We start from the raw sequence: 23116 nt of genomic DNA on the forward strand, positions 1-23116 counted from the left end.
CCTGAGCTTCAGAACAGGGCCCTCTTGTCTCCCCAGGAAGCCCCAGTGTTTGGACATACCCTATACTCGTCCCTCTACCTTCCCGCCCCCCAACACACACACATTAGCCAAGTTCTTTTGAAAAGTTGGAGGCGGGTCTCAATCTGTGGCCTGCAGGTAGGTTTTAAAAACAAAGGTAGGATTTTCGGGGGAGGTTTCCAGCAAGCAGAGGGAGAAAAGAGAACCACCCACAAGGTACAAGATACCACTTCACTGTGTAAGTCTCATTTCGGGCTGTTTGCTCAGATCTGTATCGCACAAAGGGAAACAAACCGTCAGCCACGAAGAAGCCGAGGATCACTGAGCTCTGATCCGTCTGAATGGAACACCGGAGCCCAAGAGGGCAGAACGAGTTCCCCAGACCCAGCTCTTACATACTTTACCTACTTTCTTCAAAAAAGTCACGCACACGCACACAAAAAGAGCAATTCATGCTTCCTAAAAAGGAATCAAATAAAACAGACTCAAAGGGGGGCACAGGCTGATAGGAACAGGTGGAAATGAATTATAGCCAGCAACCTCTTTGATGGCTTCTCAGGGAAGCTCATTTTTGGTGGTTTAGTCATTTGTCTGAAAGAGACTCAGCCACGCAGCTGCTGCTGGTGAAGGACGTGTCCTTGCATGTAGGCCTGTCTGCTCCTGGCTCCAGGGACTGATTATTTAGGCGCCTGCCTGGAGGAGGCAAAGAGGGACACCCGCAAATTGCCACTCAGCACATTCATGGTGTTGGCACGGAGGAGATCCCAAGTTAGATGAGACATGAACAGGGAGAGAGGGCGGGCTCTGAGTAGCCCCAGGTATCTCCAAGGTATGGGTCTCAGAAGTTCTTCTCTTAGTGGTGTCTGGGGTAGCTTGCCAAAAATCATGAGATAAATAAGACAGAAAACCTAAGACCGTTCCCAGGATGGATGAGAAAGGTGTATTTTTTCAAATACCAGACTTTCCTCCTGTATATATAGCACCTTCCAATTCATTTTCTTCTTTTTTAAAATTTAAAGTCTTTATTGTTTAAAGTATTACATGAGTTTCCTTTTCCCCCATTGACCTCCTCTTCTCTGCTCCCACCCCCAGCACATGCCCTCACCCCCCTACTGTCGGTGTCCATGGTTATGCTCATATGCATACATACAAGTCCTTTGGTTAATCTCTTACATCTATGTTCATAGCAGCACAATTTACAATAGCTAAGATTTGGAAACAGCCTTAGTGCCCATCAGCAGATGAGTGGATTAGAAAACAGTGGTACAGCTACACAATGGAATACTACGCTGCTGTAACAAAGAAGGAATTCTTACCATTTCCAATTCATTTTCAATGACATGGAGGCTACCGAGAAAGCTCTTTGGGACACGCTAGAACTTCCTGCCCCATCACAAGGGGGAAAAAATCCCAAGGTGTGAATGGAATTCCTGGGGCTTTACCAGATTAACCTATTCACATGACCTCCAGTTAATGATCACCAGGGAAGATGAAAGCCTTCTGAGGGAGAAAGCTTAGGTCACTTTCTGTGGTGACGTCAGTCACATATGCACAGTACCGGCCTGGGAAACCTACATTCCAGACTCCTTCACCCTCAAAAAGACACGGCACTTGCTAATCCACTTCATTCTACTCTCTTTTGCACCGTAACTTACATTCAGCTCCAAGTACTAAGTTAAAGTATAACTTTGAGAAAGATAAAGTGACTCCCAAGCAAATATGAAATTAACATTTCAAAGATTTTTTTCAACTCTTTAAATAAAAAGGGAACCAGAGAGTATTGGGGCCTGATCAGAGAACATTTGAAGAATTAGGTATTAATAGACAATTTAATAAAGGAATGTTAGGCTAGGATTGCTGGGTTAGGTAAAACAGTGGCTAATGTCCTATTGGGGCAATAAACCATAACTTAGGGAGTTATCTTTTCTGCCAGACACAGAGACTATTTGCAACTCTATTGGATAAAAATCTACAAGCTTACATGTAACTCCACTAAAGGGAGAATTTTAATCAATAGTAATTATTGAGTGGAACTAAGTATATTCCCCTAGATAATTCTTTGATGGACCTCTGCCCCCATATGACACTGAAAGAAGGTATTACCCACGTTTTGCCTTATTTCTAAGTTTTAGATAATTTTTCATAATAGTTTCTTGAGATTAGAGACAGCATTTTCCATTCTGTATGCCCCATCCCCACCCCAGCACAGCCCCAGGGTAGGCAGATAATATGCTTATTACCCATTCTTGTTCATAGCTTTATGAGTTTTTTGTAAGAATACTTAATGTAATAAGAATGTTCTTATTTCTGTATCATCAGGTCAGCCCAAGCCAGAGGTAACTTGGTATAAAAATGGTCAAACCATAGAAGAGGGCGACATTATTTCCAGTTATGAATTCTTCGAGAATCAGTATATCCATTTGTTACATCTCTATGGGTAAGTGGATGAGCCTCTCTGGACTGTTTGCTAAGGTCCCTGTATCCTGTCATGTGCTGGTTACCAAAAGACTGGCTCCTGTTTGCTTTTTGAGTCCCAATTAGATGCTATTGGCAGGCATCAGCTTAGGCACCCGGCAACGAGGATCCACCTGGTAACTGATCATACTCCCCTATTTGGTGCCATTGATGGAATTACAAGTTTATCTAGAATTTTATTTAAGGTGGTCCAGCCATTTTCATTCATTAAATGAGCTTTTCATTTACTCTTCTCTCTGGAAAGTTAAGAAGCACAATAGGGTTTCAGCATTGTCATCCAGTCATTCTTGTGTAAGAACGGAAAGAAGAAGTGACTGACCAGGATCCCACAGCAAATTGGTGACAGAATTATTCTAGGAAGTAGCATGGTCCAGCAGAGTGGTTTCTAATTCCTTTTTGTTCCCCCTTGTAAAAGTTGGATGAAACCAGGAAGGCCCGCATGTGAAGTAGAGAAAATGAGAACTTCTCTGCTTGAAGCTGGGTGGGTGTCTGTGTTTTTGGTCCCCATTGCTACCGAATTGGTCTCGATGTCCCTTATGGGGGCTGAGGAGCCTGAGGTTCTGCAGAGCATGCTATGACAATGACTGGCAGGCACTGTCATGTGTAAATGGCCATGGAGCTGAGAAAAACAAAGTAAGGCTTGGGTTTGAATTCTGGCTCCACCATTTTCTGGCTGTGTGATGGTGGCCAGTTATTTACCCTCTCCAAGTCTCAATTTCTCCAAATAAAAGGGTGGCTAAGAAAATGAAATGATTTAATTCTCATAGAAGGCTTGATACGTAGTAGCTGTTCAATAAACACTAGCTTTCTTATCTCCCTATCCACTCTTGTTTCAAAGTAAGATCAGAGATCATGGTTGAAATGCTTGACTCAACTGGCTTACAGTGTATCTGACCTTATATCCAAGACATCCATTTATTCATCTAATGTTTAGTTTTAATAATATTCATAAAACAGCTACTCTATGTCAGGCATGTTGCTTAATTTTAAGGGGTAGAGATGAACAACATCAACATTGTCCACACCCTCATACAACTTCAAGTTCAGCATGGAAGACAAATGGTGAACAAATGACGCCACCTTCTCCTCTCACTTCAATATACCAGGAGGCAGCCCAACTGCCATGAGCTTCCCCTTCATCCATGGATTGGATTTTCCTGCTTCTTCTTTCCAATTTTGCCAAGGCCTTCCCCTCTCTCTTCACCCCCTTCAACTTGGAGTCCACCTCCATGGTTCACAGGCAATTTTAGTCACCCACAGATCTGTCCAGTTTCAAACATCTCCTCTCCTTTCCACAGGCCTCCTTTTTGGTGTTTATTTATTGTCAGGAGTGATGGACAGTTCAGTAGACTGTGGGCCTCTGAGGGGCAGGAATCCTCTCTGTTTCACACTAATGCACAGTGCTCATAAAAGGCTTGTTGTGTAGAAGTAGTTACTAAACACTAGCTTTTTCATCTCTTGAAGTTAGTCTTGGGTCATTAAATGTGTTCCTAGATACTTCAAAGCTGTGTCTGTATTCCCCAAGGGCTTTTTCTGGTTTAACAATTAATCTGCAGTCCTGCTCAGAGGCCAAGAACCCTGTTGCCTTATTTTTGGACCTGCTGATCCTCACTACTCATACCATTCCCGTCTTGTGAAACTGTGTACTTGGGCCAATGATGGCTTGGAGGAGTTGGATCAGTGCTGTTGGGACCTCTGCGTTTCCACAGGTCAGGTGTGCTGGGCAGGCAAGAGGAATGGAGAGCCAAGAAAACATTCCAAGGGAGGGAAACAACAATAACAGTGTGTTTTGCCCTGTAGAGTGATTTTTTTTTCTTCAAAAGTTGTGGGTGTTGGGAGGAAGGGAGGAAAATGCAAATAGATGTTTTCTACCTCATAGTGAAAGCAGGCTGCGAGACACATATACAAATGGGGAACTGTGGTCTTGATGAACACAATTTAGAGAAAGGCAGCAAAGTGACAGATAAAAATCTGTCCAGGAACCCACACCTAGAGAGAGAGAGACTCCTTTCTGCAGCAGGAGGCCTCTTCTGACGGTCACAATCGAGTCCCGCTGTGCTGAGAGGAGCACAGATTACAAGTGGGGCCGCAGGGAGGGCGAAGCAGCCCGTGGCTCTCCTTCAGCTCAGCCCTGGTGGGGACGAAGGCCAAGAGCAATGCCTGGTCCTGAAGTGCAGTCAGTCCCTGGCTGGGTACAGGGAGGGCTCCTGGAGGCTGAGCAGCCTGAAGGAGAGAGAGGAGATGGAGGGCAGATGGGGCTGGACCCCGAGGGCCACATGTGCCACAGTTAAGGAGCCTGTCCCTTACTCCTGAAAATGATGCCCAGTCTGTGAAGGGGTATGGGAGCAGCAGAGGGTTATGGATGGGAAGGTTTGCCTTTTTAGACCATCCCTCTGATTGTAGTTTGAGATCAGATTGGAGGGTGAGCCTGAACAAAGACAGCAGAAGGAGGGGTCAAGGTCAAGCATGGGAGACGTTAGGCGGTAGAAGACCTTCATTTCTCCAGCGTTTCCCACAATTCCAAATTCCTCTCCCTTCCCTCCTGCTCACGTGCTGTGTGGTGGTCAGATGGAGCAGCTGACCACTCTCACCAGCATCAGGCCCAGTCCTGCGTGCCCATTTCGATTCCTTCGCCCGAAACATGCCCCCTTTCCCACTCCATTCTCCAACCCTCCTGAACACAGGCACACAGATCCCAGGGCTTCGTGGACCAGTCCCTGGCCCCTGAAAATGTTGCTTTTTCCTGGTATTTACTGTCTCACTGCTATTACTGCCTCAGAGGAACCGTCCCGAAGCACCTTCTATAAAATACTTCAGCACTTATCTCATGTAATTTTTCTTTATAATTCTTTTTTTTTTGTTTGTTTCTGTCTGTGTTCCCAATGGACTAAAAGCTCCCTGAGGCCACTGTCTCCCCAGTACCTAGAGTGACTGGCACATAGCATGTGTTCAATAAACACTGGTTGCATTAAGTTAGTGACTTCTGTTTCATTTATGTCCTCTCTTCGTTAGAATGTCAACTTGTGGGGGCAGGGACTGGGATTTCTATTATTTTGTATCCCCACAGCCTCATGTGTTTGGAAATCATAAAATTCCTTAAAGGCCACACTCTTCATGTTTTCCCCATATTAGCTGTGTGGCTGTAAGCAAGTCAATTAACTTTTCTGTGCTTCAGTTTCTTCCTCAGTAAAATGAGTTTTTGTGATTTAAATTCATGCATAATGGTTGGCAAAGTGTGTATGTTAGCCTGCAACAAATATTATTATTGGTTAGTAGTTAATATCATTTTTAAAAATATATATTTTTATTGATTTCAGAGAGGAAGGGAGAGGGAAAAGGAGAAATAGAAACATTAATGATGATAGAGAATCGCCTCCTGCATGCACCCCACTGGGGATTGAGACTGCAACCAGGGCATGTGCCCTGACCAGGAATCAAACTGTGACCTCCTGGTTCATAGGTTGATGCTCAACCACTGAACCACACCAGCTGGCGGTAGTTAATATCATTTTACTGCCCACTCCCTGAAAGCATTTTGTTCCCAGAATTACTCTGAAAGAATTACTGTGTCCCAGCTTATAACACCAGCTGTATTTAGAGCCGCAATGTTTTTACGTGGCTAGTGTTGAAAAGTGTCAGGATCAGTGGAGAACTTTCAAAGGCAAGAAGGAAATGGATATTCAACAGGACAGCTGTAACCCAGACACAAGTATGGAAGCTGTTTAGTCATATGCATTTGTATCTGAAACCCTGTTTGGATGGCTTTTGGAAGATGGAACCCGTGACTTTAGTGAAGTCTTGGCCTTCTCAGTTGTTCCTCACATCTGAGTGGATAGACCCCAGGAGTCTGTCTTACATACCCAAAGCCACTCTGGTTTGTAGTGGGCAAAGAGTTCATAAGTGTCTATTGTCTGAGCCAAAGACCTTGGCCCCTACTGGGGCCATCAGCCTCTTTCTATACACGATCACCCAGGCATCTAAAAAACTTGAGTTGTTGGTGGTGAGTGAGGCTGGGTAAATGAGTGTAGATGTACCAGTTAAAAATACCTCCAATTCTTTTTTTTTTTTTTTAATAAATCTTTATTGTTCAGATTATTACCGGTGTTCCTCTTTTTATCCCCCATAGCTCCCCTCCACCTGATTCCCCACCCCACCCCATGCCCTTACCCCCTGCCACTGTCTTCATCCATAGGTGTAAGCTTTTTGTCCAATCTCTTCCCGCACCCCTCACACCCCCTTCCCCCTGAGAATTGTCAGTCCACTCCCTTTCTATGTCCCTGATTCTATTATATTTACCAGTCCATTCTGTTCTTCAGATTTTTTATTCACTTGATTTTTAGATTCACTTGTTGGTAGGTATGTATTTGATGTCACTTTGTTGTTCATAATTTTTATTTTTACCTTTTTCTTCTTCTTCCTCTTCTTAAAGAACACCCTTCAGCATTTCATATAATCCTGGTTTGGTGGTGATGAACTCCTTTAGCTTTTTCTTGTCTGTGAAGCTCTTTATCTGACCTTCAACTCTGAATGATAGCTTTGCTGGGTAGAGTAATCTTGGTTGTAGGTTCTTGCTGTTCATCACTTTGAATATTTCTTGCCACTCCCTTCTGGCCTGCATAGTTTCTGCTGAGAAATCAGCTGACAGTCGTATGGGTGCTCCCTTGTAGGTAACTAACCGTTTTTCTCTTGCTGCTTTCAAGATTCTCTCTTTGTCTTTTGCCCTTGGCATTTTAATTATGATGTGTCTTGGTGTGGTCCTCTTTGGATTCCTCTTGTATGGGGTTCTGTGTGCTTCCTGGACTTGTAAGTCTTTTTCTTTCACCAGGTAGGGAAAGTTTTCTGTCATTATTTCTTCTAGTAGGTTTTCAATATTTTGCTCTCTCTCTTCTTCTGGCACCCCAAAAATTCGGATGTTGGTACACTTAAAGTTGTCCCAGAGGCTCCTTACACTATCTTCATATTTTTGGATTTTTTCTTTTTGTTTTTCTGGTTGGGTGTTTTTTGTTTCCTCATATTTCAGATCTTTGGTTTGATTCTTGGGGTACGTTGATCTACAGTTGAGTTTCTGTATATTCTTTATTTCAGACAGTGTATGCTTAATTTCTGACTGGTCCTTTTCCATTTTTTTGGCATTCTCATTAAGATCCTTAAAGGTCTCACTAAGTTCCTCAGCGGTTTTTAGAAGATTCTTGAGTAACCTTATAAATGTGGTTCTGAACTCTATGTCGTCCAGTAGTTTGCTTTCCTCCATTTCTCTCATTCGTGACATGTTTCTTTGTCTCCACATTTTGCTGCTTCCTTGTGTTGATGGAGTGGCTTTGTGTGGTAGGTGACCTATAGGGGCCAGTAGCTCAGCCTCCCCAATCACCTGAGGTGGATGCCTTTGGTACACCCCTTTGTGGGCTGAGTGCAAAGTCTTGGTGTAGTTAAGCCTTGATTGCTGTTGGTACACTGGGAGGAATTGACCTCCAGGCCAATTGGCTGTGAGGACCCGCTGTGTCTATAATGGAAGAACTGCTGTGCTGGAGACACGCTTATGGTGCAGGACTTGTTTCAGTGGGGCTTTGGTGCTCACTGAGTCTGCCTCTTGAATGTGTCACTTAATGGATGTGAGGAGTTGAAATCTGGTGTCTCACACTGACCACTAGGTACACTGGCTTCTGGATCTCCAATAGGGTGCAGGTCAGCTACTGTCTGAGGCCACCCAGCAGGAGCTACAGGGAGAACTACAGTTTTCTCCTCTTTGCTTGGGGTTTGGAGGTTTTGGAGCTATCTGACCCAGGCTGCAAGTTTGCTAGGTTAAGCTGCGATAGGGCGGACCATTCATATGCTAAAGCCGCTGCTTGGAGCTTGGGTGGGTTTGTAGGTTGTGCGGGGCGGGGTCTCGGGGCGTCACTAGGCTAGGGCGTGGCAAACAGCGATGGCTGCCAGAAGTGGGCTCTGCATCTCCCACCGTGTCCCTGCGTCCCGCGCCCCAGCACAGTAAACAATTATTCCTGCACGCAGCCCTGCAAGCAAGCCACCCTCACTTTCCGACCCCATGGCAGACAGTCCAGCTTCTCCCCGTAGGAGTTTGGGTCCCCCGCATCTCCCCAGAAACTGGAGTTCGGAGTAATCGGGAGCTTATCTCCCTTCGGGTTGAAAACAGCAGCGCTCTCTATTCGCACGTCTCCGTACCTCAGCTTTTCCGCGCTTGTGCACCCCTCAATGCTATTTGCTCTTTCCTTCTAGTTGTAGAACTTCCACTCAGCCAACTTCCCCTTGGTTCTGGGTGATAGACGTTCTGTCTTTTAGTTGTAGTTTTGAAATTGTTGTGCGAGGCAGCAGTTTAGGTGTTTACCTGCGCCGCCATCTTGGATCCTCTCCCCATACCTCCAATTCTTGCTAAAGGTAGAACTGTCACCATCAAGTTCACTTATAAAGGACAGGAGGTTTTTTCTGCCAGTGAGAGCAAGGATCTGAAGCCAAGTTGTCTGGATTTAAATCCCAAATTTACCTTTTATGTGCTGTATCATCTTGGGCAAGTCACTTAACCTCTCTGTGTCTCAGTTTCCTCATCTGCAAAATGGGGATAATGATAGTATCCACTTTATAGGGATGGTGTGGGGATTAAGCTAACATAGGCAAAGGATTTAGAATACTCTATAAATAATATTGTTTTGCACGTAACTGATTAGAAATAGGACTATTTGGAGGTAAGGAAGGTAGCTTAGTTTGGCAACATTCTCCTTCTTTGCTATGTCCCTCTTGGAAGATAAAATATAATTAACGTGTTGGATCAAGGAATCACTGGGTAGAAATAAAGATGACTGAATCTTGCTGTGTGTTGGCATTTCATCCAAGGCTGGAGAGCGTTTTGTGAACTTGGTGTTCCTGTGAGCTTAAGTAGGTGTAATGAGCCTTAAGGATGAGTGGCAGAGCTTCCCAGCACAGAGCCTAGGAGGCATCATTTTTCCTGAATGGACACCACAGGCTGCATCCTGGCCACTCCTCAGACCAGCCCGGAGCATTTCTTGAATGAGTCCTGAGGGTCTGACGAGAGATTGCCATTTATTCCCAGAGCGACAGGTTCGTGCCAGAATCCACCACCTGTCATCACATTCCGGTTCTGACTTTGGTAGTAAGTATCCCAGAGGAGTGACTGGTTCCCGAGATGCCATGGGATGCTCAGCTTTTCCTCCCTCAGCCTTTTCTAGCGATGGGACTTCGGGGGTAACTCCCACTGGTTGCTAACACGCAGGGCAAATCAATGTGAGTTTGGGGGCAGGTGACAGGTTGATCTGGGAGCCCCTCCCAAGGCCTTGGGACAGCTAGAGAAAGGTGAATGGACCATTGGAAACTGGACATGCAGTGAATGTCACTGAAAATGCCACTCCATCTACACCCTCTGAGGACTCAGGGCAGACCAGTTTTGGGGCCAACTGGGGTTCAGTCTTTGGAATCACTGCACCATGGGCCGACATTTCTGAGGACTGACAGATGGGAGTCTCGCTGACACAGTCATCCCAGCATTGACATTAGCGATCATTTGACCTACTCCCTCGTAAAGGTGAATATCATAAAGAGGTTACTTGACAAAGGCAGACAGTAGGTAAGGGACAGAGCTGAAACCAAATCAGGCCTGTGAGTCCACGGAAGGGCTTTGCTTTAACTCCGAGGAGAGGAGGCAGGGGCCGCAGGACCAAGAACAAGGTTTGTTTTGGGAACATGTGTCTTTGTCCTGACCAGCCAGCCCTATTTTCTGCATGTCGTGTACTTAGCTGAGGGCCTCCCATGAAATTCCCTTCCACCTTTGCCCCCTCGCCCGCAAGCCCTCCTGCCCCTGTCTCTCTCCTCCATCCTCCCATTGCTCTATAGCAGTGTTCTCTGCGAATTGCTGTTTGTCTTGGACCCCATGCCTCCTCCCACCTGCCTCCAGACTCTATCCCTTCTGATTGCCTGGCTTACCCTCTCCAAAATGGAAGTACAGTTGCCTTTTTCAGAAAATTACAAGGTTGAGCCAGTCTTAGCACACTCAACTCCCCAGCTACTGAGACATCGATCCCATACATGGGTGGGGAAGGCCAATGCTGTGGATCCAGCCCAGACCTCCTGCAGACCACACCTGAGCCCCAGATGAACCCAAGAAAGGGCTCAACCCCTGACCAGGACCCTGCCTGTATTAGCCAGCTCACAAATACCACAGACTTGAGGGCTTAAAGAACACACATCTATTTCTCACAATTCTCGAGGCTGGAAGTCTGAGATCAGAGTACCAGCATTGTGGGGTTCTGGTAAGAGCCCTCTTCCAGGCTTACAGACAACTGTCTTCTTGCTGTATCCTCACATGGCAGAGAGAGAGGGAGGAAGGGAAGGAGAAAGGGAGAGAGGGCCAGACCGAGCCAGCCAGTTCTGGTATCTCTTTTTATAAAAGGCCACTAAATTCCTTTATGAGGACCCCACCCTCATGACTTCACTTAAACCCAATTCTTCTCAAAGTCCCCATTTCTAGATACCATCATATTGAGGGTTATGTTTTGGCTTGAACATACAAATTTTAGGTGAACACAATTCAGTCCATAGGATTGCCTCAAATATGGAAGGTGTTCGTAGAGCCCCAATGGTTAAGAATCAGAGATGTTGCAGCCCTCTGTGGGGTTATATATGGATAGTTAAGAGGGCTGGCTTTAGAGTCATACTGCCTGGGTTCAAGTCTTGGCCCTACTTCTTATTCAGGCATGTTGTTTTTTTTTATCCTCTATTAGCCTCTATTTTATATCTATAAACTGGGAATATTAATAGTATCTACTTGGCAGGTTTGGGTGAAGATTAAATACACAGAAGGTTTTTGAACAGTGCCTGGCACTCAGCAAATGCTAAGTAAATGTCAACTCTTTTTACAGAGGTCTTCTGTGTTTTGTTAGATACAGTCACTCTTGGTCATAAGAGTTTGAAAGTGGAATCAGGCTGCCTGCCCATTTCAGAGAAGATAGCCCAAATAGATCTTCGAATTCTTGAATGAGAATCTTCGTGTGGATTCCAGAGCTGGGTTAGTGTGGCCGCTGCTTTTATACTAGTAGGTGCTGAGAAGCCAGGCTCAGGCCAAAGACCTGGACTCTACCTGGTAGACAGGGCAGATGCAAGACTGTACCTGAAGCTTTGGACAATTATTTAGAACAGATCTTGAATCATTAGCTCAGCTCTGAGCCATTACAGAGCTCAAAGGTCTTAATCAGGCCTAGTAGTGTGCTGCCTCAGGGCCTTTGCCCATGCTCTTCCTGCTACCTGGAATGTTCTTTCTCTAGATCAGCGGTCGCCAACAGTGGTCCATGAGGTCCAAAAGGTTGGCAATCGCTGCTCCCGATAGTCCATAGCTCGTTCTCTTACTTCCTTCAGATTTCTGCTGAAAATCACCTGGTAACTGAGCCCTTTTTGACCAGCCATCTAAAATAGCCCCACCTGCCCTAATCAGTTTGGCTCAGTGGATAGAGCGTCGGCCTACAAACTGAAGGGTCCCAGGTTCGATTCCGGTCAAAGGCATGCACCTTGGTTGCGGGCACATCCCCAGTAGGGGGTGTGCAGGAGGCAGCCCATTGATGTTTCTAACTCTCTATCCCTCTCCCTCTCTGTAAAAAATCAATAAAATATATTAAAAGAAACAAAATAAAATAGCCCCACCTGCCCCCAGCATGTCCTTCCTTCCTTATCTTGCTATATTTTTCACATAGCACATGACATTGTGTGTGTGTGTGTATGTATGTGTATATACACATATTTAACAGCTTTATGTAGGAATAATTGACATACAATGAACTGTACACATTTAAAGTGCTCAGTTAGTTTGGTTAAGCTTTGACACATGCACACACCCATGAAGCCATCACCACCATCAAGACAGAGAACATAAATATTACCCTCAATGCCCCTTTGCAATCTGCTTTCCTACCCCTGTCTGCCCACCATCCTCACACAATAACCACTTTGCTTTTGGTCCCTGGAGACTAGTTTCTAGATTGTTCTAGTCTTTTCTAGAACTTTATATAAATGCAACCAAAGACAATGTGCTGCTTTGTAGCTGGCATCTTTCACGCCACATAATTACCTCAAGAATCATGTGTGTTGTTTGTTGTAGTAGTATTGTTGAGCAGTGTTTCAGTGTTTCATCGTTTGGACATGCCAAGAATTTGTTACTCCATTCACCCATTGATGGACACTTGGGTTGTTTCCGGTCATGATGTGTATTTATTGTTTTTATTGTGAGTCTCTCCCAACTGGAATGTAAGTTCCATCAAAGCAGAGACTTGTCTGATCTGTTCCCTGTTGTGCGTCCAGCGCCCAGCTCAGGGCCTGTCTCTCAGCAGGCATTCACTAGAGATTTGTGGGAAGAATTAATTATGCAGCGTTCAGTGCTTTCATTACATTCTTCTTGCCCTGCAGGGAGAGGAAAGGCTGATAGGATTCAGGACATGCTATCCCAAAATATGGCATCTTGGCATATTAAATATCATTGGTTGAAGATTCTTTAAAAATGGCCGAAGCAGGCAGGTCACTCTGCCCTCCCCACCCTGGTCTTTCTTTCCTGAAACAGGCCATGAATCTCCCAGGGAGGGAAGACATTCTTTCCACCAGAGACGAGGAATTTGGGACAATAAATTCATACACACAAACTTTGTTAAACCAATCCTTATCTTCCTAGTTATGTCTTCACCATTTACTTCCTCCAGCCCAAACCCTATTGTCAGTTCTCTACACATTGATTGTTTCTTTGTCTAAAAGATATAAAAATAAAAGCTGCCTGCTCTTGCCACTTCTTTGGGTCTTCGTTCTCTTGTGAAGGCTCCCATGCACATGGACAAAGTCAAAATGTGTCTGCTTTTCTCCTGCTAATCTGTCCTTGTCAGTTTACTTTTCAGACCCAGCAGGGACCCTAAGAGGGCCACAGACAACTTTTTCCTGCAGAGTCGTTCCATGGGCAGCCATCTGAGCCTGGGGACATGATTTGAATGACAGTGGTCAGCCTAGTGGCACTACAGAGGCTACACCATTGGAGGGGATTGTAAAGTCAGGAAATGTTAAACAGTCCCCCACAGGAGCTGTCAGAGAAGGCCACAGGGTCACCCACTGAGCTCCAGGGAGTGTGAGCTTCTAGTCACTATGTCCCCTCTCCCCCCTTTCTGTCCTTGTCATTCCTACTCCCTGGGCGGCTGCTCCAGCACAGGGCATTCTTCCTCCTTGCCAGCCCTGAGCAGCTTCCCCCCAACGTGGGGCTGCTCCTCCAGTCACTGGGCTGGCTCCCTGCTTTCCAGTCACACTGCTAGTGACCATGCCCACTCATCCAGGGGGCACCAGGAGATGGGAGCTGGGCAGAGGCAGAATGAGGTGGCCTGGTGAAGATGACACAGAGGGACACAGCCAGCACAAGGCTCTGAGGACAGAGCAGCAGGCAGAGAGAAGCATTAAATTGTGACGGGCTCTTCCTTGACCCATCTCTCAGGTGACTTTGGAGAGAGAAGACCTTGGGTCTGGTTTTGTGCATTCCCTCTGCCTGGTCCAGCAATTAGTGTTTTAAGAAAAAAGCAAAGCCAAATAGAGTACTCACAGAGCTGCATGTGGGGTGAGAGTGTCAGGCATGGACTGGGAACTCAGCTCAGATTGAGCAGCAAGTCAAATGACAGCTGATGTTTTTCTGAGAATTTAAGGAGTCTTTCCCTCTTCAGAGACCCTTGGAGTCAAAGATCTGGAAGCAACTGGGTCTCACCACTTGAAGCTGATGTAGACCAGCAACATCCCATCCCCTGGGGAATTTGTTAGAATGTCAGACTCCCACTCCCATTCTGATCTAGACAATCAGATTCTCAGTTTTAACGAGATCCCAGTTGGTTCTTGATCACATTAATGCATGAGAATCTCTGCTCCTAGGATTTTTTGAGAGGAGAAGCAGGTTTAATTCGGTTTGGTTTGGTTTTGGTATTTGATGAATTAGCAGTATCAGTCCTTCAGAATTCTAAGCTTGCTTTTACAAGAGAGCGCTGGGTCCTCTGGGCCAGTGTCTAGTGGTGCATTGTTCTCTGTCTTACTTTCCAGATGCCATGTCTGTCACAGATACTTTACAATTTAATCCAGGAGCTTGTCCACTGTTACAATGTCCCTGGACGTTCTGGGACACTCTGCTAGCTTGGTGGCCTATTGGGAGGAGGGGGTGCGGGTGGCGACTGTTTCCAGCTACCCTTGAGTTTTCTTTTGATAAGAGGGGTCAGTTGTCTGTAATGCCAAATAATTTTTTTCTTTTCTGAAGTCAATTTGCTCATTTCTTCTTTTAAAAAAAAAAAGTCTGGTCAGCTTGCATTGTGCCCAGAGGCTCAAAAAGCTGTCAAAAGCTCCGCGCTTTTGTACCAAAATAGAATCAGGAAACCACTTCCCATGTATGCCCAGGCAAAGATCTTTGCTCTAACATCATGTCCCCAGTGCCTACCTCCTTTGCTGCACGCAAGAGCTGACATTCATTTAGCTCAGTGCTTCAAGCTCTGGCTGGCCATTAGAAAATACCCCTGGCGAAGCCCTTCACCCCAACATGCTGCTTAATTGCTTTTTTTGGTGGGGCCCTGGCACTGGTATTTTTCCCTTTTTAAATAGACTTTATTTTTAGAACAGTTTTAGGTTCTCAGCAAAATTGAGCAGAAAGTACAGAGTTTCCGTACAACCCCCATCTCCCCCCCAACACCCACAGACTTTCCCACTATCAATATCCCCCACCAGACTGGGACATGGTTATATGGGTGAAACTCCATTGACACATCACGATCACCCAAAGTCCATGGTTTACACCAGGGTTCACTCTTGGTGTTGTCCATCTATGGGTTTGGACCAATGTATTATGACATGGATCCACCATGTAGTCCTATACAAAGCAGTTCCACTGCCCTGAAAACCCTTTGGCAATTTTTAAAAGCACATCAGTGAGTCTAACGTTCAGCCAGGGCTGAGAACTACTGATTTAGTGCCAGGCCCTGCTTTAAGCATTTTATAGGAATTAACTCCCCTAATCCTCATGTCACCTCTGGTGTAGGTATAGTTCTTGTCCTGAGCTGTTTAGTAGCTTGCCCAGTGTCATACAGTGGATGGGCAGCATGTGAACCCAGGTTGGCTTGCTGCTACCTCTGTCCCTTAACCATTATGCAACACTGGCTTTGCAATCTGCCTCTCTGAGCTTCTCAGAATTGCACTTGGGTCAAGAAGAAAAGTAGACTGTCCCCTGTCGTTGACTCACTTGCCAAGCTCCTGAGCAGAACTCTGTGCCTTGCAGACCAGAGCCCCTATCCTCCAGAACCCTCACCTACCAGCTCTACCTTCTGTGATTCCCGATGCCAGCTCATTGCTTGACTGTTCCTCACGCATGACCTGCTGTTTCCAACTCTGGTACATCAGCCCGGGATGGCCTCCCCTTCTCCCCACCCGGCCAGAGTTTAATCCTTCCCTGCTGGGCTCAAGTTCTAAGCTCCTGGCTTCATTCCCGGAAGATCCAGGCCACCTTGACCTCCCCTGCTTGCCAGAGAAGCACTCACTGCCTCAAATGTGCCTTTTGGAATTCAATGGCCAAATCAGCAGTCCCACTAGGAAAAGAACCAGATCTTACATCACCAATTTCTTGTCTCCCTTCCCAAGCCCCACACAGTGTGCTGTAGGTCCCACAGGATGTGTGGGAGAATGGGGTAGTCATGCTCAACCAGTGGCCACAGGCCATGTCAGCTGCCCCGTACACTGTGCACATGTGGCCAGCATCTCACAGAAGGATTTCCATTCCTCCCTCCATGGCTGCTCTGACCTGCTTCCCAGTGGCCTGGAGCCTGAGGTCCAACCCCCCAACTCTGGGGTGGAAAATTTTCCATGATCTGAGCCCTGCCCACCTCCTGGTGACCAGCCTCAGTTTTCCTGGCATGGCCACAGTTTCGGCCTGTGGTCTTGGTGTAAGAATTAGTCGCATCTCTTCTCACTCTCTGGGATCCGGTGTAGACAGTAAATCATGCAAGTTGGCCTATCTTTCAGCTCACCACTCCCCCAGGTTCCAAAAAAGAGTGGTCTATAATTTCCTGTGAGGGCCTGGCTATTGCTTCTGCTGGGAATGAGCAGCCCCATCTCCAACCCCAGGCACATGCCATCTTTTCTACCCAAATCCTACTGCGGATTTCCTAGGCTGGCTTGAGCTTCTCCGGTCCCAGGAAACCTTCCCTCACGCCTGGCATTCCATTCTCTGAATCTCCTATACGGGTCTGACTTTACCAGCACTGAGCACGTACCACCCTGTATTGAAGCTGTTTGTACACTGATACGTTTCCCTTATTGGGTGGGGCGTTTCTGAGGAAGGGCCCAGAGATTTCATATCATTCTCCTCTACTCAGTGGCCAACACAGCGCCTTCCATATGGTAGACCTTTCTTGTAATATTTTTTTATCCATATAACTTAAGACAGTCATATCTTCTTGGGGCCTCGGTTCCAACCTCTGTAAAATAAATCCTCTCTGTATCAGCCAGGGTCTAACCAGGAAGACAAAAGCTCCTTTCAAGCATTGAGTGCAGGGTTAGATAGGTGACTGAACCAAACATGGGGGTGGGGGGGGGCAGTGAGATCACCTCGTGGTTAGCATCAGTAGGGATACCACCTCCTGGGTTGCAGGGATCAAGAGCACAGCAAGACTACTAGTTCTAGGTCACAGGTCATGGGCAGAAGCTAGAACCCTGGTGGGCCTGTCCTGTGGGACCTCAAGCTACTGTAGAGGCGGAGCCTATTAGAAATGTCACCTGAGGCTGGCTTCCCCTTCTTCCACCCTCCCACGCCTGCATCTCTTTGGTCAAATGCAGCAGGAAGCCAGTGGTCCTGGGAGCCACGGAGATGTGGCATGAAGGGGCCAGCCCCCTGATACAGAGCAGAACAGGGAAGGGCCCAGGGAAGGGCACAGAGAGGGTGAGAGGCAGACAGGCCCAGTAGCGGCACAGCTCAGGGACCTATTCAGCTCTTCAGATGTGTGGGTCAATAAATCTGTTTTATTGATTAACCAATTGAATACATTGATAAATGTATGAGGAATCTTCTTACCAGTTTTGAAATGTATCTAGCTGTTTGTAGACAATATGCTCAAGAAATTCTTTGTTTCTAGCATAAGAATTCTTCCATCTCTGTACACAACAAAGTGTTGGGGCCTGAAAAACCTAAGCCTTTCTTATTCTTTTAGTTATTCTGAATAATTCAATTAATAAAGTTGATAGCAGTTGGGCAAATAATAAAATACAGACACTTAGTGTAAGAAGAGATTGACCTTCACTTGGTGCTATGGCTGCGGCAAGGACATGGATGTCATCATGTAAGCATTTATTGAGCCAAGCCCTCTCCCCCCTCCCTGCTGCCAGGCTCAGAACATTCACAGCCACATGGGGGTGAGGAGGATGGGGGGGAACTCCAGAGTCCTCTTCACCCCTGCATTCCTGGTCGCATGGATGCAGACTGCAGACATTCCCTCCCCAGATATTGCTTTCTCCCACTGGGAAGTGGAATACATAATAAAATCGAATACTATCTGAAATCCAGAGATGATTCCAAGTCTTAACTCTAGTCAATAGTTTCAACTTCCTCTCCTATGAACTCCATTTTCAGGGAGCCTGGTCACATTGCAGGTTGAGTTTCAGCAATTTTAATATTGTTGGGAGAGTTTTCTGAGGAGTAGAGAAATGGCCTTCAGGAGACAAAAGGAAGAACAGAAACATGAGCTGGGAAATCCACCTTTCAATTCACATAGGAGTAACTGATTTTATTTTACTTGTGCCAGTGGAATTGTGAATAAATAGATGGATAAAATAATGCATCTGAAAACACAACACCATTAGGGTACTATACTGATGATGATGATAATGATCCTATATAATAAAGAGCTAATATGCTAATTAGACCAAACAGCAGAACGGCCGTCTGGACAACCTTCCGGACGAAGCTGGGGCTGTGAGGGCCGAGCCCCTTGCACAAATTTCATGCATCAGGCCTCTAGTAATTGAAATAAATAGATGGATGAAATAACACATGTGAAAACACAATACTGTAGGGTACTATAATGATGATGATTGAATTGTAGAGATTTAGAAGGCTATCCATTTTCATAGGTTTATTGCTCTAGTAGCTAGAGGCAAAAAATGATTCCTTACCTTCTTTTTGTACTTGTTACATTCTGTTCCCCAGCCCCTTGTCTTCCTATTCCTATTTTATAGGGTTATTAGTCCTGTGGATATTTCCCCTGTGTTCTTCATTCTCACCCACATTTGTAACCCTTATTCCCACGGCACAAAACCATCCTAAGTTGGCAGGATCCCGAGGGACTTTTAGGATCAGTGGCCCGCCCCCCTTCACCCTCATCATTGATGGAACCAACCTCCTCCTGCCCACAATTAAGTCACATAAGCTCATATATTGAGCATCAAATAAGAATCTCTGGAGGGTGTAACCCAGATATAGGTCTTTTTATTTCTAAATCATGAAATTAAAGCCCAAAGAGATTAAGTCATCTGCCTAAGAGAGCACATAAATGACTATCTCAGCAAAATACTCAGCCTTCCCTGCTAGTGCCCATCTTCCATAGTCCAGCATCACTTCTCTGCCAGGGGTTATGCTGTGAGAGAATGCCGAGAGCATTTTACATCTTCCCCTCATGAATAGCTCTAATCAGTTGTTCTCAAAGTGTGGTCCTTGGGCACAGAGGGGATCCCTAAAGCCCTTTCAGAGGGGTCCACTTATCTCAAAAGTACTGAAACATCATTTGCCTTTTTACCTGTGTTGACATGTACACAGATGGTAAAACTGTTGGTGTCTTAGCATGAATCTAATGCTATATATAGTTTGTGGTCTCAAACTATGCTAGTTATAATACAGTTCTTTAACAGTCACAGTTGAAAACAAATCACAACCCAAAAAATTTCACTTAATAATATCCTTGATGCATCAGTAAAAATAGCTAATTTTATCAAATTGCTACAATTTAGTAAGAGCCCTTTTAACACTCAGTGTAATGAAATGGAACTGTGCTGGATTTCCTTGAGATGATGGTCATCTTGAGGAAAACAACCTGCTTGGTTGAGTTGCAAGCTAAACTAGCCACTTTTTTTCCCATGGAGTGCAGTTTTTACTTAAAAGAACAATGGACAAACAATTGTTATTCAGCCCTGGGTGTTTGGCAAACATTTGAGCAGACAATAAAGGCTCATTAAACTTGAAGATGATCAATCAAGATTATCCAGTCTTAGAAACGGGAAGAAAAAGAATGGAGAAAAGTGGACAGAGTCTTAGAGGCTTTTAAGCTTATAATCTATGCATAATGAGAGTCCCAGAAAGAGAGGAGAGACAGAAGAATATGTTAAAAAACGAAAAGACCCTAGTTTAAAAAAGGAACTGCAATAATAGCTTGAAAAATTTTAGATATAATTGACATGTAACATTATAGTAGTTTCAGGTGTACAACATAATGATTTGATATTCATATATGTTGTGAAGTGATCACCACAGTTATAAAGTAAATCAGTTTGGGGATGTAGTGTACAGCATGGGGACTGTTTTTAACAATACTCTATTGAGTATCTAAAAGTTGCTAAGAGGGTGATGGGGCTTTGGAATTGTTCCAACCCTATTCTGCCTCCTCTTGAATAAATGCTCCTCAGATTACCTGTGGTTAATTTTCAGAGCTTTTAAAAAAATATGTTTTTATTGATTCCAGAGAGGAAGGGAGAGGAAGAGAGAGATAGAAACATCAATGATGAGAGAGAATCATTGATTGGCTGCCTCTTGAATGCCCCACACTGGGGATCGAGCCTGCAACCTGGGCATGTGCCCTGACAGGGAATCGAACCGCATCCTCCTGGTTCACAGGTCAATGCTCAAACACTGAGCCACACCAGCAGGGCAATTTTCAGAGTTTTGAAAAAGTTGACTCAGATAGTGTTCTTGTTGCTTTTATGGAAGAGAATAATTCCAGAAGTCCTTACTCTGCCATTTTGCTGATGTCCTTACCCTTCTGCTTCTACCATGCAACTTAACACAGAATTGACTGCATCATTATGATAAATTAATATTTGTATTATTCACCTAACTAGAAATTTGGAATATTTGCATCCTTCATCAGAAGTACATGCCCTTGATCAGAATCAAACCCAAGACCCTTCAGTCTGCAGGCCGATGCTCTATCCAAACCAGCCAGGGCCTAATTTTGTTATTTTTAAGTGAATAAATAAATGTTTTCAATTTTTCTCAGTGTTAGTATGGGAAATATTGATAGATATAATGCCTATAAACAAATATTCTGTGGAGTTCTCAATGATTTTTGAGAGTCTAAAGGGTCCTACTGCCAAAATGTTTGAGAACCTGTGGTTTAGACCAATCCAGGAGGTTCAAGCTCAGAAGATCCACCCACTTAAGGTTGCATGGGGCTCTTTTCCTTTAATATGGAAGTGATTACTTCAGAAAGAACCTAGAATATCCAAGCCAGACTTTCACAGCAAGCTGGAGGAATGCTGCTGCTTCCTGCAGCCAAAAGGAAAGACACTAAGGAGAGACCTCGTTTAATTGTTCAGGGAATTTCTTCCTGGATGGTTCTGCATTCCTGTCAGATCACTTTGGGTCACGCAGGTCTCTCTGCCAGCATCGTGCAAAGATTCTAAACACCAACCCTATTCACACCATTTCAGCTGCTACCTCTGAAGTCTCTTCTTTGGGCTCCCTGGCTCTTCCAGTTTGTATCACTCAACTTAGCACAGGACCGACCTGCAAGGTTCTCTGAGAAATCCATATTATCCCCCCCAGCGGAGTTGTAGTGTTTTAGGACTGGACATGATGTCTCACACATCTCCTGGACTCTTCCTCAGCTCTCAACATACCAGGCACCAGGACATAATTTGACACAAGTTTGTCAGTTGACCAATCAAGATAAAAACTTAGGACAGGAACACTATATTTGCAAAAACAATCTCTCTAAACTCTGTCATTTACCCTCTCTGATGCTAGTTTTCTAACAGGACACACAGTGCCACGCTCCAGGGTTGGAAAGCTCCGGCTTCCTATGCTAGCGCTACCACTTACTAGCTTTGTCCATTTGGGGGAATTACTCAGCTCCTTGAGCCTGCGTTTTGCAGCCAGGAAGCAGCTAGCACAGGGTGGAACAGAGAGGAGGCTTCCAAGGAATGTTGGTTCCATGTCCTATTTCCTCCCCCTCCTCTTTAAGGTGCTTAGAGTTCATTATCCAGGACACGTCAACCACAAACCGTAACTCTTAAAAAGGCATTCATTAACCAGTGAGAAGTTAATTATACTTAATCCAGTTCCCATTCCTCTTTACTGTACTTAGGATGACTTGTAAGTCTTATATCAGCTAAACACATGTTCCATAAAATCATTCATTACTAAATCAGAACATTCTCCCATCCATTTAGTCATTCAGAAGTTAAATATATTTAACCAAATTATTTCTCTAAAATTCCTTTTGTTTTCCCTTCTTAATTCTTGAGAGCAATCTTTGTTCCCTTCCTTTACTGATTTCTTACCTGGCCCGTTGTGCCTCTTGGCCTTATTTTCTTCTCTTCTGTCTTTTTTTCTTTTTTTTTTCCATGCAAGTCATGGTACCTTTAGGGAAGATGGTTTTTCTGGCAGAGAGAAAAATTGGCCAGACCCCAGCAGCAAGCTAACCTACTGGTCAGAGCGTCTGCCCCCTGGTGGTCAGTGTGTGTCATAGCAACTGGTCGAGTGGTCGACCCAATGGTCCACTGATCAGTTGGACACTTAGCATATTAAGCTTTATATATATAGATTGTAATATGATTACCAAAGTTGGGTTAGCTAATAACTCTATCCACATTCTTATAGAATACATATGGCATAAAGTTTCTGCTGTGCAAAGCCCTTTCACATTGATTTTCTCTCTCTCTCTCTTTTTGGTTAATCCTTACCTGAGGATATTTTTCCATCGATTTTTAGAGAGTGGAAAGGTGGGGTGGGGGAAGGGAGAGAGAGGGAAACACCAATGTGAGAGAGACATATCGATCCGTTCCTGCACGTGCTCTGACCAGGGCTGGGGGATAGAACCTGCAACCCAGGTATGTGCCCTTGACCGGAATCGAACCTGTGACCCTTTGGTGCATGGGTGGAGCTCTTACCACTGAGCAGTATGGACCAGGGCTGATTTTCTCTTTTGAACCTCAGAATAACCTTATAAAATAGACAGAAGCAAGTACTGTTTTCCCCAGAAAGTTGCCCTAAATTTCAGTCTCCCCAAGCAAAGTCAGATATTAGTTATGGGTCAGGGGTGGCCAATTCCAGCCACCCCTGAGTGGCTTCTACTTGGGAACCAAGTTATCAACAAAACAACCTGTGAACAAAAGTAGAATTAGTCTGTGATTTCCGAAAATGAGGACTTTGTGAGCTGGCATCCAACGTTTGAGGGCTTATGAGCACATGTGAGCTCAGGGAGACAAAGGGGCCCCTCCAACGAGGAAGAAGAATAAGGAAGACGATGGGCCATAGCTGTGTGTGTCTAACACTGACCTTCTGGGTTAGACATTTGTGCACATTTTACACAGATCAGTCAGTAAACGTCTAAGCACCGCCTCTAAGGCCCAGCCAGAC

The 23116-nt window shown here is 45.1% G+C and overlaps 1 protein-coding gene and 1 long non-coding RNA gene across 2 annotated transcripts in view; one reads left to right on the plus strand and one right to left on the minus strand.

The window, feature by feature from the left end:
• The window catches only part of ALPK2 (alpha kinase 2), a 104165-nt gene that overhangs the window by 16202 nt on the left and 64847 nt on the right, over positions 1-23116 (plus strand). Inside the window, exon 3 of the mRNA XM_080686191.1 lies at positions 2338-2455. Coding sequence (XP_080542317.1) covers positions 2338-2455 — 118 coding nt within the window. The remainder of the gene's footprint in view (positions 1-2337; positions 2456-23116) is intronic.
• LOC308257145 overlaps positions 17823-23116 on the minus strand; it is a 36793-nt gene continuing 31499 nt past the window's right edge. The window contains exon 3 of the long non-coding RNA XR_013961526.1: positions 17823-18197. This is a non-coding gene — a long non-coding RNA (uncharacterized lncRNA). The remainder of the gene's footprint in view (positions 18198-23116) is intronic.

This window comes from Plecotus auritus (genome assembly GCF_963455305.1).
Source record: "Plecotus auritus genome assembly, chromosome: 8".
NCBI classification, from domain to species: Eukaryota; Metazoa; Chordata; class Mammalia; order Chiroptera; family Vespertilionidae; genus Plecotus; species Plecotus auritus.